The sequence below is a fragment of the Larimichthys crocea genome, chromosome XIII, assembly GCF_000972845.2.
Source record: "Larimichthys crocea isolate SSNF chromosome XIII, L_crocea_2.0, whole genome shotgun sequence".
Lineage (NCBI taxonomy): Eukaryota > Metazoa > Chordata > Actinopteri > Sciaenidae > Larimichthys > Larimichthys crocea.
Window position 1 is genome coordinate 18303350 of NC_040023.1, and position 13988 is coordinate 18317337.

The 13988-nt window shown below is 40.0% G+C and overlaps 1 protein-coding gene across 2 annotated transcripts; it reads right to left on the reverse strand.

Annotated features, from left to right (window-relative positions):
- Nucleotides 1-2674: 2674 nt before the first annotated feature.
- twist1b (twist family bHLH transcription factor 1b) lies at nt 2675-4101 on the reverse strand. 2 transcript variants are annotated; one of them, XM_019255136.2, is made up of 2 exons: nt 3511-4101; nt 2675-3241 (listed from the first exon to the last, which is right to left on the reverse strand). In XM_019255136.2, exons 1-2 carry the CDS (start codon nt 3922-3924, stop codon nt 3161-3163), a joined length of 495 nt encoding a protein of 164 aa, XP_019110681.1. In that variant the 5' UTR covers nt 3925-4101; the 3' UTR covers nt 2675-3160. The 2 variants fall into 2 exon arrangements, with proteins under 2 accessions (XP_019110681.1, XP_010738912.1); XM_010740610.3 differs by having other exon boundaries at nt 3392-4095.
- Between the last annotated feature and the right edge of the window lie 9887 nt (nt 4102-13988).

Here is a 13988-nt window from a genome sequence, read left to right on the forward strand (position 1 = left end):
TCTGTCATTGTAATAAAATGTATAACTAACCCGTCGGGCGTGATATATCACCTGTCTGCTGCAGATGCACGTGAATGAATGTTTGGATACAAAACCGAGAGATTTTATTTTGAAAATCGAGACAATAATGTGCAATTTTTCTTTTTGCGCCAGGCGGTCATAACTTCAGCCTGATAACTGATGCTTGAATTAAACAGCATAAATATAATAAACATAATAGTATTATTATTAAGTGTCATAACAATAGCAATAAGAAGGAATAATAATTCTAGATGCTGTTTAATAACTTTTAATACAAATATCGGATTTAATATCAATGTTACAGAAGTTATATATATGTTTTTAGAATAAGCTGCACAAAGATATCAGAACAAATCACTCGTTTAGAAATATGTTGCTCTTGAAAAAATAAATAAATTCAAATGTCATTTGACACTGCAGTCAATTTGAGTCACTTTTTTTAATTGGACTTATCGTCCATGTGACACAACAGTTCTGGTATATCGTCTTAGTCATTATGTGTGTCATGCACAACAGTTCTGGTATATCGTCTTAGTCATTATGTGTGTCATGCTTTTTCATTTTTCTCCCAATAGCTGGATGATACATTTTCGACCGTTTTCTGAGTTACTCCCCTCTTTTTTTAAATNACACACACACACACACACACACACACACACACACACACACACACACACACACACACACACACACACACTCCGCTTCAAAGTAGTCTGAGTCTTCGACGGCAGCAGGCCCGTTAGTGTTGGAAGCTTTAAAAAAAACATCCTGATCGTCACATATCCCCTTACAGCCAAATAATCAGCAAGTCAAACTCTTACACAATCACAAGCATTTCAGAGCTTTCCTCCTCCTCACAGCCTACCTTTTGTCTCTGCGCGGTCAGTCCGGTCCACATAAATACCTGCAGGTGCCCCCCTCCTCTCTCTCTCTCTCTCTCTCCCTTTCTCTCCCTTTCTCCCCCCTCTCTCTCTCTCTCTCCCTTATTTATTTATTTATTTTTATAAATCCATTTTAATCAAACCTCCTGGATAATCTGAATGTAGGACTGCAAACTCACAGTTCGTGTCTGTGTGGAGGTAAAGCTCCTCCGAGCTCTCCCTCTCTCTCTCCCTCTGCACTGCACGGCGAGCCTCTCTGCACAGTCTGAACATCTGCTCATTTCACGTGACTTTTTTTAAAAATACTAACATCTGTTCTAAATAGGTTTCATTCTGTGCCTCTGCATCGTGTCAATTGCCAACTCCTCTCTCCTGAAAGAAGGGAGAGAGGAAACTTATTTAAGAGTATTGCATTGCGTAAGGAGTGAATTAAAAATTGAAGATTTTTTTTTATATATATAAAGAAATGCTTTTTTTGTGATCCATGTCACGAACGGGTTACAGCTAGTATTTACTGTAGGGCATGTTTATTTATCTAGTATTAAGTGAAAGCTTCAACTGTAAAAGTTTCAAGAAAAGCTGTTTATTGATCTAGCATCCCCCCCACCCCCCTCCAAACTTTGAGTGAGAATAGCGTCTATATGCAGACCCACTGCCTACCTTCACGGCCTCCTTAAATTTCATAGACATCTGGGAATTCCATACATGCCTCGCAAGTCAATTACACACCTTCAAACAGGCACACACTTTGATTTGGACAGTAAGAAACACTTTCCCAGATCACTGAGATCAATCACAGCACGATAACAGCAGAGAAGATTTATCTCGTGACAATAATCGGGATTACCTTTCATGGCTTTACGCGGCATGCGTAAAGACGCACGGTGTCTTATTATTTTGCGCTCCTGATCTGCAAAATAACTCCAGATTATTACCCATGTAGTAGTTAAAATAATCCCATTTATGTTTGAGTTTGTCAGCATAAGCTTAAATGTGACATGCGTTGTTATGCTGCAATAAACAGTTGTAGAAAGAAAGTGGAGTTAGTTTGATGTCTGCTCTGACAAACCGGCCTGAAAAAATCCTGAAACACTTTACTGAATTGTTGTTTATGAGACTGTAGCATCGGGCCTCAATAGCAGGTTGACATGACCCCAGTGTCACTTATTTACTCATAATGGTGAGTTTTCAGGTCCAGTCCTTAATCCAACTCTAAACAAATCCAGGAAAAGAGAGAGTAAGGGAGAAACTGGAGCCTGCGTGAGGCTTTTTAAATTTTTTATTTTTTTTAATTAAAATGGATTTTTAACTTCGTTTACACAGACTGGCTTTTGTTTTTTCTACAGCAGTTTTTTTTTTCAGCAATAAAACTTTTTCTCACGTTTTTAAATGATGTGTTAACACTGGCCTTTTTTTCTTTAAATACTTTTAGTTATAAATGACGTGAAGAATTTATAAGCCCTGTATTGTTTTTGGATGTGTAACAATATATAAAACAAATAGCTGCATGTTTCTCCAACGATTTTACTCGAGCCAATAATAACTCCATCTGTTTTCCCAAGTGGCTGGCGATATAGTGGAAGCTTTTGCCATTAAATCTGATATGAAGTATAGTCCACGTGATACGTGCCTGAAAGCTCATCTCTTTTTATATGTATAAAATTGACATTGTTTAACAAATTCAAGTGTGTTTTATTTAAATTCATGCCAGTAACACAGAGGGGAGGAAAAAAAGTTAAAGACAAAAACACTTTAATTGTCATTTTCTTTAATGCAAAAAAATGTACAAACATTTACAAAAAAGAAAGATAATAAAAAATAGGAATGTATTTGTATTTCAGACACAGGATCTATTCCTCAACGTAACACGTTTCATCAATAAATAAATAAATGTATTCTGAAAATATTTTTTGTTTTTGTTTTTGCACAGGTTAGATCCACACAGTCAGCCTTTATAATGTGAGCTACACCACCAGTTGACAGTCTCACACCAAAAACTGAGACAACTGCTTCAACAATGCACTTTGACCTCCATACAAATTAAAGTCCAAAGGCATGCATTAAACATTTCTTTTCTTTAAAAAAAAAACAAAATAAAATAAAAACATTACATTTTTTAACATTCGTCGTCAACAACAACATGAAAACACACCAGAATACGAGGGGTGTATAAAGCCAACACACGGCTCTGCTGCAAGTCCCCATCGGGCCTCTCCAAAAAAAAAAAAGATCCCCCAGAGCTTCTGTCGTCTTTGGTTTTAAATAGAGTGATCCCATGTATCCAGCATTGGACTCCAGATTTGTCCCGTCAGAATGTCTTTAGTAGAATCAGCAGTCACCTGTAGGTTAGACAAGGCATTCATTATTGTGTACAAAACAACAGCACTGCTTCAGTAAAGCCATTCAAAGAACATGCTCTAAGTGGAGTTTCTCTCCCCTCCCATAGTTTAAGGCTTGGGTCATGCATTTTAGCTGAAAATCAAGCCTACCATTTAGGGCATAATTTCTCCAGATGCTAGTGAGATGTTGACATGGACCAAGCTCCCTCCATCCTCCATACAGAGAAGGCGTAGCTCAGCCTCTCATGAGCCACATAACTACAACTTGCCATTTTGGAGTCCAGCTCGTCGCTCTGCAGCACCTGGTAGAGGAAGTCGATGTATCTGGCTGCAAGTTTTAGAGTCTGTATTTTGCTGAGTTTGTCCGAGGGCAATGTTGGGATAATTTTCCGCAAAGCTGCGAACGCCTCGTTCAGAGATTGGGTCCTCTGACGCTCCCGGACGTTGGCCATGACCCGCTGCGACTGGAGCTCCTCGAAAGACTGGGGGCTGCTGCTGCTGGACTTCTTCCCTCTTTTCCCAGGGGTCGGGCTATCTGAGTCCTCCCCGTTTTTCCTGCTCGGTCTCCTCTTCCTCCCACATCTCTTCGGCTGTCTGTCCAGCTCCCCCTCGCTGTTGCTCAGGCTGTCCACAGGAGAGACAGGGGAGCTGCCCGACTCATCCCCCATATTTTCCTCAGACATCTCCACTTGGGTAGATGGCGGTCCAGAAAATGTCGCAAAAATTATTTCCCTCTCATGAAGTCAAGGAATTAGTCCACCTGTAGATCTGTCTGGCTTTGAAGACACCAAAGTATCCATAGATAGGTTCCTGGGAGGACAAGCCTTTTCCGATACTTGAGAAACTTAGGCAGTTCTTATAGGCTGCATGGCGTAAACTTTTTGGGGAGGGACAGGATTGGTCAAGAAGATGAATTACGTGAGTCGAGGGGTGGGAGCATCCGAGGAACTATCAGAGAGGCTCCTGATGCAAAGTTAGAGCTGGAAAAGATATGTGGGTAACGCTGCACATTCTTATTATTACACCATTATTACAAAAGCAAGCAAAACATAGTTAAAATGCGAATCATTATGACTCCATTCTGATTCTTATTAGAAGAAATAATCTTTTCTTTCACACAAGCGAAAAGAAATCTAATGTTAAACTCCATTATGCATGTGCTAAAAAGAGACTGAACGAAATCATGTTAAAAAAAATCAGGCAAATATAATTGAAATAAACCTGTTTTAATATCATAGATATTCCTGAAGGTCTGAGCTAAAAATTATTAGTATTTTTATCCTTTATTCATCCATCAGCAGCTCAATGAAATAATAAGATAATCCCTTCATATCACTGCTGCTATATGTTTGCTATAATCTTCAGTAACTGCATGAGCTGACACTTTGCTTCTTCTTTTTTTTTAACAAATCAACTATGCAACCTTGGCACATCCCTGCAGGCCTAACCCACGTGGATTTTGGATTTATGTTTCCATCTAGTTTTACTTAAATCAAGCGAGATCAAAGGGCTTTCATATAGGCAACATATGATCCCAATCTTACATTTTTGACACGCAGCCAGCAGACTGCAGATTTTCAAACTTTTCCTTGGAGGACTGTTGCATGCTCTAATTATATCCCCCACAAGAGGGCATGCGTTTTGTGTACTGTAGTGTACCACAAAGTACATGTAAAACTTAAAGTAAAATAAAGTTTATGTTTCTTTGTTCATCCATACTAGAAGTTATTATTCCCTGCAGTCAGAGATGAGGAAAGGACAGCTCTGTGTTTAAGACCCTCTGGTATTTACTAGGTTGGTGATACAATATCCATCTTGTTTAGTGGAGGATTACTTTGTTTAGGTTGAGAAGCCTGTGGTCCACAGGAGCAGCATCTGGTTCAGGAAACGGGGGGCAGTCAGGGTCAGAGGTCACAACACTAGCGAACATCTATTTACATCCTCATAGAGGCCTGAGGGTGCAGTATTGTTCCAGGAGTAACACAGCCTTGTTTAAGTGTTTGTTTTTTTCTGAATCAAACATTTGTGCTAAAGAAAATTGCTACTTTTATCAGATTTTCGGCCTCAGAAATGTGCGCTCATTATTAGATATCACTCTGCTGCAAAAAAAGCTGATGTGCGGATGATGACGACGCTGACTGAAAAAAAAACATGAGAAAGAGCAACTCAAGCCTTTTGAAGGTGAGCGTACCTGTCAGGTAGCCCTGTCCATGGTGCTGATCTCTGATCACACACTGCTCTCTACCTGCTGTACCTCACAGGTAAGCAGGCAGACCATCACCCGCCTTCTCTGAATCGGTTTGCTGTGATTTTTCATGCTGTATCTTGGAACAGAAGTAGCAACAAGTCAGTAAATGTGGATATATTTCATCATGACAGCTTGCTTTGCTTTTTGTTTAAAATAAAAACCTGATTTCATGCAGCACATAAACAAAGACTCACATAAAACGTGTCATTTCATAAGCTTAAAAAGTATTTGTTGCCTTTATAGTGATGGAACTAAGTACATTTACTTAAGTGCAAATCTGAGCCACTTGTACTTTTGTTAAATATTTGAATGTTATTCTTCTTGATACTTTTTATTCCACTACATTAATATTAACTGAAATCACTGGTTACATTTCATATTAAGAGTTTTCTTACCAAACTTTGTTCAGTTTGAATGCAGGACTTTTCCTTGAGTAAACTGGTATGAATACTTAGTTTGTTACATAGTGTAGTACAGAGGAGAGGACTTTGTAGAAGCCAGTTTGCTTCCTTGCTCCCCTGCTCCTATCTATATCTATATAATAATGTTAAAATTGAGCAAATGAAAACAAGAAAACCAGATTTGGAATTTTGTGATTGCCCGGTCAGGCATCTTTGACCCTGTAGCCATAAGGACACATCATCACCCTCTATTTCAAAAATATAATAATGCAAAAGCTAGTATTGACACCCACTCTTCATTTACATTTCTTGGCGTGTTGTTCTGTAGAGTTCAGCTCTTTGCTGCTGAAGTGACTCTGAGAAAACACAGCTGCTTCTCGGGAATATGATGTCATCACAGGACAACTCGTCCAGTGTTGATCTTTAATAAAGACAAAACCTTCATCAGTCAGTTACAGACTGTCAGGGCCTGCCGATTACGAGAACGTGAAGAGGAGATAAACAAGTGCTGGTTATTTTTTGGTGTGATTTACCGTAATAACAGATGAAGAAAGTCTTTGTCCTTATCAATGAGCAGTGAGTGGGTGTTATGATAAAGCCAAGTGTATATTACTGACTCATGCAACTTGACACACCAGTCATGAGTGACCCCAGAATGTCATTAACCACCCTTCCCTGAGGTCACATCAAGGCAGACACAACTCAGGCTCTCACTCACTAAGTCCTGAGCCAGAGCCAGATCCACAGAGACCTGTCTATTTTCTCTGCTCGAGCCCTGGAAGGCAGTGTTTCTCTATCAGCCTACTCGTATCTATTGAAATAACAAACCACAGTTCTCCACATGTACGAGGCTCCCACAATTGACAGTGATATTCATGTTCACTCCATTAAAGTTTAACCGCAACGAGTCCAGTGCCAGCCCGCCAAGATGGATCAACTGCAAGGGATGAGAAAAGACAGGGGTGCGTTCTTCAAAGAGCAGTCCCAGATAGCCTCTAATCAAGCCTCAGGACTAACAAGGTCAAGCAGCAGAGTTGGATGACAGCAGTTTCCCTCAGCAATAGTCTCAAAATGTCCCATTCTGTGGAGAAATCCAGACATCACATTGGGGAATTTCTGATAACAGTAGTCTGGTGGTGGTGAGAGAGGATCTGCGGTGTTGAATTGGGAGGTGAGGATGAAAACAGCCTTTTTATAAGCCGTCTGGACACATAGGAGCCAGGGCTCCTGAAGTTAGCTGTAAAAGAAAGCCTTTGAAAGCAGAGCGCTTTGATGTTGCAGGTTCTAATCGTGGTTCAAGTCAGTATTTCTGTGGCAGAGCACAATTTAACCTTGTCAGAGAAAACTGAGCAAAGGGCCTTCCCATTCCTGGAATCTCATCTCTCATAAAAAGTATTGATTTATTTATTTATTTTTCTGTGGAGTGTAGGCTGATTTTTCACATGGAATGACTCACGCATGCATATGCATGTGTGTGTGAGTGGATTAGATGTTCTGTTAAATCCATTCATGTCGTCCTAATGACTCTGTGGGGTATCAGACAGCTCTACCGCACAATGACACCTTATTAGCCACTAAGAACCAACAAACCTCCAGTATGTTTTCACAGCTTGGAAGCTCAGGGTGATGTGGGGTCTGTGGAAGAACTGGCATCCCAGCAGTATAATCTCTGTTTGAGACACACACACACACACACACACACACACACACACACACACAAAACAAACACATGCCTTCCTCCATGGGTTTAAAAAAAAAGTGTTGCACTGGTCTGACCTTACTAAAAAAAACTACTATGTAAGGAAAAACAAAAGCTTAGAGAATTTTGTATTTAACCTGCATGACGATGTCAATGAAAACAGATCGTCACCTCATATATTCTGTGCCCTTGCCACTGCTAAAACTTAAACCTCAGGACTTCTGAGCAATGCCTTCTGCTGCCTATAAAGACTGCTGCCACCCAGCAGACCACACACGTATTCACCCAGACTGCTGCAGCACGGAGACCAGTGCACTGACCCGTGCAATGAAAATATCTGTTCACAGAGTTACAGTAGCTATACCGTTTTTTTGGTTGAACTATCGGAGCGTGACAGGTGCTACTGTGAGTTTAGAGATACTGCGACTGTGTGTAGCTCATATGGAAATGTGATTGTTCTGATCTGTGTTGCATAGGTGGGAAATACACCGGTTTATTGAGTACACCTTGCTAAATATGAAGCAGTCCTGCATCAAATCCTTCCTTTGTGATGATTATAATGTTCCGTTTTTGTAGAAACCTTTTTGAAGAGGTTCAGTAGTCTACCTACATTAAAAGGCATGTTAGAAAATATAGTGAACAGTCATTGCTGCATGGTGCAATGGTGTTAAAGGATAATTTCCCCCAAATCACAAAAAAAACCCCTCTCCCTATTAGTGGTATCTTTGCAGATAGTTTTGGTTTAATGTGTTTAAGTTTGACGCGTCTGTTCTGTGATTCCTGACGCCATCTTCATAGAACGGATTTTGTTTGTGGTGCTCATAATTTTGAAAAATAGCTTTCATGAAACTCAGCAGCAGCGTGTCTTTCCAGAAACAATGCCTCAGTTACTCCTGATAATCCACAGACCTCGCAGTCAGCTGTTTTTATTGGAATTATTTCCGCTGATGAAGTAGTCCCAGTGAAATCGACATTGAAATATAAAACAGGTTACAGTTCATCAGATGTGGACGTAAATGCCCTCAGATGAAAGATGAATGTCAGCATGTCAGCCTCATAGCTATTGCTTTTCAATTTCCGAAGAGAGAAAGAACATGTGCCACTTTCCTGAAACTTTATGACTCCAAGTACAGAAGATAAGCTGACCCTTTAATTGTATATGTGTTAATGACAGTATAAATGTCATGTTATTAAATGACGTACTTCCGAATAAACAACGTAATAAAATACACAAATGACAGAAGCCGAGGCAAAACTTGCAAAACCCTCACAATAGATGATAGCTTGGATATGTGGAAGTCTTTCCATAAGAGCATGACCACATACAGAAGGGCCTTGCAGGTGCATGATGGGTAACAATCACAAACTCAGGAAAAAAATCGCTTATTCTTGTACCCTGCTGTCATGTTCCCACGAGCTAGATCTTCTATTATTGTTTCATATGTTGAGCATAACTGACAAGATGTCAAATAATAAAAGAAGAGCTAACTGTTGGGAATGTTACCAGCAGTGTCTTTATCTTCATCCGTGGCTTAAAGCCCAGCGAAATAACCCCGGCGGAGCGCATGTTGGAACGTGCCATGTCACACCGACTTATAAGTAAGTGATGAGCATAATGTCAGTAGTCCAGTGTGGTTCTTCACTCTAACCGCAAGTGCTGTGAGGAATCCTACCACAGTCCCTGTTTATAAGGGCTCTGTGAGGAGAGGGGAGGTCAAACAGAGTGCTCCAGCTGCACACGAGGATGAATAGCGTACAGGGAGATGATGGGCAGAGGTGTGGGGGCGGGGTGCGAGGACCTGGGGAGTAATCGGGACAGAGGAGGGTCTCCCATCCTTCGCCAAAAGAAACAGAGGAGGAGTGAGGAGGATCATGGCGGCAATTTATCAGATAGATAGATAGATAGATAGATAGATAGATAGATAGATAGATAGATAGACAGACAAAGGTTCATAGAAAAATGTAATAGTTTATGATTTTGCCATTCCACACACCCTTTCAGAGTCTATTTATGTAGCTTTCAGCCCTACGAGCACACTGCACAATAAATTCAAAGACAACTCTAAATTATGTGAGGTAGTAACGACACTAACTCTCCTCTGAACTGCAGCTGTGTTCCCATCTCCCCCAGATTTCTGCTCACCTCTGCTCCTCCCTGTGTGTCAGTTAGAGGCGACCTCCTCCTCCTCCTCCTCCTCCTCCTCCTCCTCCCTCAGTCGGCCCAATCTGTCAGGACACAATAGGCTACCTCTCCAGCTATGTTGTTTTTGGAATGGGAACCCTTCAGGCCTGCTTGTTCTCCCTCTTGGTTGATAGAAATTAGCCAAGAGGACACTCTTCTTTGAAGGATTTATCTCCCATCTCTTGACTGACTATAGATTTTTACGTTTTTTTCTCTTGCTCTCAGGGTGTTGTTTACTTTTACTCATCAATGTGGAAGTTGTGTGATTATGGCCACCCAGCTGGGGATCTCTTCAAGATGTGAAGTCACTCAGCTTGATTATCACTTTCAATATTTCCAGTAAGAGCATTAAGAAGACCGTAATTACTTATAGTTAACAAGGTGATTTCCTCATCAGTACAATCGATAACTCCTCTATCAGGGCTGTCATGTTAGAGTGAGACGAGGTGGACTCACATACTGAGGACTCATATCTGTTAAAGACATTACTTGGTGTTGTGAAGTGTAGACACCTGCAGCTCATGGCTGTTCTCACCATCTGCTGCGGGACATTCTTTAAGTAATGGCAGGTAACAGGAATGTATATTACAAAAATAAGCAGCAGTGGTTGAGGTATGTCAATTAAAATGTTGAGGTACTTTACATATTTTAATGCTACTTTACTTTATAGTATAAAATTCATTATTAGAGATTAAGTCTCTTTTTGGCTTGTGATATTTTCCACAAAAAAAACAAAGAACTATCTAGTTAGGTGTGTTACGTTTAAGATGTCTTTTCCTTTTCAGAGAGAGTTATTAACTTGACCTGTAAATCTCTTTGCAAAGTAGTAACCTATATGTATCAAAGGTGCTGTACAAATAAAGTTGGATCGATTGGTTAATCAGTTTTTAGAAGTTCGATCAAACATGATTTCCGGCTCAAGGTCAAACGATCCAATATTTTTTAGACAAAAAAATTGTTACCAATTTCCATAGCAGAACTTTGTTTTTACTTTTTTCTACCATAATAATCATGTTACAATCATTCAGATTTATCTTGTGATGCTTGGATGTTGTCCATAGTCTACGTTGGGAACTAAACTGTGTATAAAGCTGTTCAAACTCCACTTCCACCATCTACAACAGCTAAATGCAGTAGCAATCGTATAATGTAATATGTAACAATATATCACTCACTGTGACCATTTTTCTGCAGAATAAGTACTTTTACTTTGAATTACTTATTAAGTTAATTTTGCTGATAATTCTCCTGTATTTCTAGGATTAGGAATGCAATACTTCTACTTACAATGGAGTGTTTCTACATTGTTGTATTAGTACTTTTACTTGAGGAGAGGATTTGAATACTTCACCACTGGTACTAGAGTTTGTAATGACAGCATGGTAAAAAGGCCTGAGATTTGAGGAAAGACTGTAGTCTGGTAATAGAGCTTATTTCACGAGGTATTTGCACTTTGTAAGAAGAAAACGATTATTAGAGGCTCAGTAGTGAAGTGCTCATTATTAAAATGTTGTGCTGGAATCCTTAACATTCCCATGTCTCATTCCCAGCCCTCCTCCATCTGTTTTTTAGGTTATTGACGAACTGGGAGTGTCACGGTTGGTACATCAGACCTGTCAGCAGACACGCTCTTTGCACCTCCCCCACACCATCATGGCACACCTGACAAAACTTCTTACTGCCAGATAGGATGTGATCACATCAACAAAAATAAACCAGTCCACTAACAGAGGGAACCAGAGAAAAACTTTGTCATTATTCCACGGACAGCAAAGTAATCTCAGCAGATCAGGGACTTTGTTGTGGTCTGAGGTGCAGATGCTTTCTCGGATGTTTATCAAGAATCGGGGCTTATTTGTGTCTTCTCGTTTTCCTTAATCTTTATCGCAGTGTTCTGCCATGACGGAATTCTGTGAGGTTGTTTGATGGAAAAAGTGAGAGTTTGAGCAAAGTGAGGTGTCCAAGGATGTGGACGGTGATTACTCACAAAACTGTGCTGAACGCTGCCAAACACTCCAGGTTGTTTTTTTTCCCTGTGAGTCATTTGGTAACAGAGCTTCCTCCTTCCCAGCGGTGGTCATGGGAAGAGGCTCCAAGCGGGCTGTTAGTCAGCAGAAAGGCATTGAACTCTGGGCAACAATCGACACCTTGTAACATACACCACAAACATTTTTAAGCTAAAACTGGAAGCATGCAAACCATTGCAGGGTTACAGTACTTGTGTCTGTATTTTTGTTATATGAACAGTTTCCTTGATTGATGCTCTATTTCAGTCTTATTATATATTAGTATGTGTGATAAATCCAATTTGTAGTTCCCATTTAAAAAGCTGTTTGATTGAAAAAAGGCAACTGATTTTCTTGAGTTTGCTGTGTGTGTTCTTTCATGGTGGGGTTTCCTTTTATTGATGTGTATGAACTCCAGCCATAGTGCAGGTTGTTGTGGTCTCAGCATTTAAACCCTTTACTGAGTGACTAAAACACTAGTGATAAATGAAGTGCATATAGAGAAACTGTAAACCCGTGTGCTTTTTTTCTGACTTTACTAATTGCCGAACTTTCTCCGCTTTCACATCATCTATTACCAAATTATTACGGTGCAACAAGAGAGGGGAGGAGGGTGTGGGGGGGAAGGGTGGTGGTTTTAGAGACACCAACAGCACCTTTGCAGCATGCATAAATCACAAGGCTAATAAATTGAAAGCTAAATGACTTCTTGCCCTCTACATATATCATGGAGGCAAACCAAATGAAGCCTTATATACCCTAGAGGACAGAGGAATGCTTCTGTTCATAACAGTGATTTGTGGATGGCTCCCATGGCTGTTGGCTTCAGAAATCAGAGTCTAAATGTTTGGAGTACGCTTACGTATTACAGTTCATGTATATCAGATGTATGTACATGTTGAAATTAGTTAATTAAGAAAAATACTTCCTAACTCCCAAATACAACAATTTCTGTCTTTGTTTGTCCTCCTTCTATTTTAAATATACTTGAAGTAACAAATGCTCTATAAAAATGCAATTCTTGCATTTTTCCCCATAAAGTTGTTTAAAAAATAAAAGAATAATAATGTGTTCCAGCACTTATTTATGAGATGACATCCTGGGAAGTTCATGAAACTCAATGTTTTTGTTGCTGTCATTATTTCCTTGTCTGATGAAATACATGATAATGCCATTATTATGTTTTTTTTTTGTTTTTTTTTGTATTCATTAAATAGGCGTTGGTTAGCAATAACACATCAGAGTTAACGCAAATGAGCAACTGGGAGTGAGAGTTGAAACATCAATACAATGGCGCCACCCACTGGATAAATACTGTCAGGCTCTGCGTGTTCTCAGGGTAGGCCAAAGCACAGTACTGTACTGTAGATAAGAGGGGGATCATCTTTAATGTTCAGCTCGATACCATAAATAAAAAGACAAGTTTAGAAATTCAGTTTTTTAGTGCAGCTGTTTGTAGCAATAGGCCAAAATCACTCCTATTCCAACACTACTGGGAAAACATTAAGCTATTTTTCACCATAAAATGAAGGATTTCTTCTCAGTTGGTGCATCATCCAAATTTCTATGGAGAAAAATGCAGTAATGGACTAAGTGTTTCTTGAGACTAAGCTGGGATAAGAGCCAGATGAAACAGCAATTTGAGCAATTTCTTTCTCCTCCTAAAGAAAATAAAATCCTGCCAACCTCTCCTCAATCCCGCCTGAATCGCCGGAGCAGATCGAGCAGCTGAAATGGGCTTTGTTTGTGAGGTCTCACCTTGTCCATTGTCCTGATGAAGAATAGCATCTGGCTACACATCCTGAAATGTAGTCTGTGGTTAATATTTGCATTGAATGAAGAAGCCAAGTAACCAGGAAGTATTCTGAACAACCTCAGCATCTTGGACGTGTGCCTAGTTTAACGCATTACTGGAATTTGAATGTTGCAATCAACAGATGCACTCAGGACTGAAGTGTGAGAACATTTTCAGTGTCACCTTTTGCTCTGCAAAAAAAATCCACAGGAGACTTGAGACACTTGAGCATGTACTTTCCTTAATACAGTTAAATATTCACACACTCAAAGGCAGTGTTGGCACAGGTTTGGCAGGAGTGTCAGTGATGAGGACTACTTAAATGTGTTAATTTGTCAGTGTGTTATGAGGAACAGCAGTGGCTCATGTTGGCAGAGAGCTCTGACCAGCAGTCTGGAGAAGCTGTGGACATGAAT

What these genes read in the sequence shown, in the direction of transcription:
- twist1b (XM_010740610.3), bottom strand. Translation starts at nt 3,924, where the DNA reads ATGTCTGAGGAAAATATGGGGGATGAGTCGGGCAGCTCCCCTGTCTCT.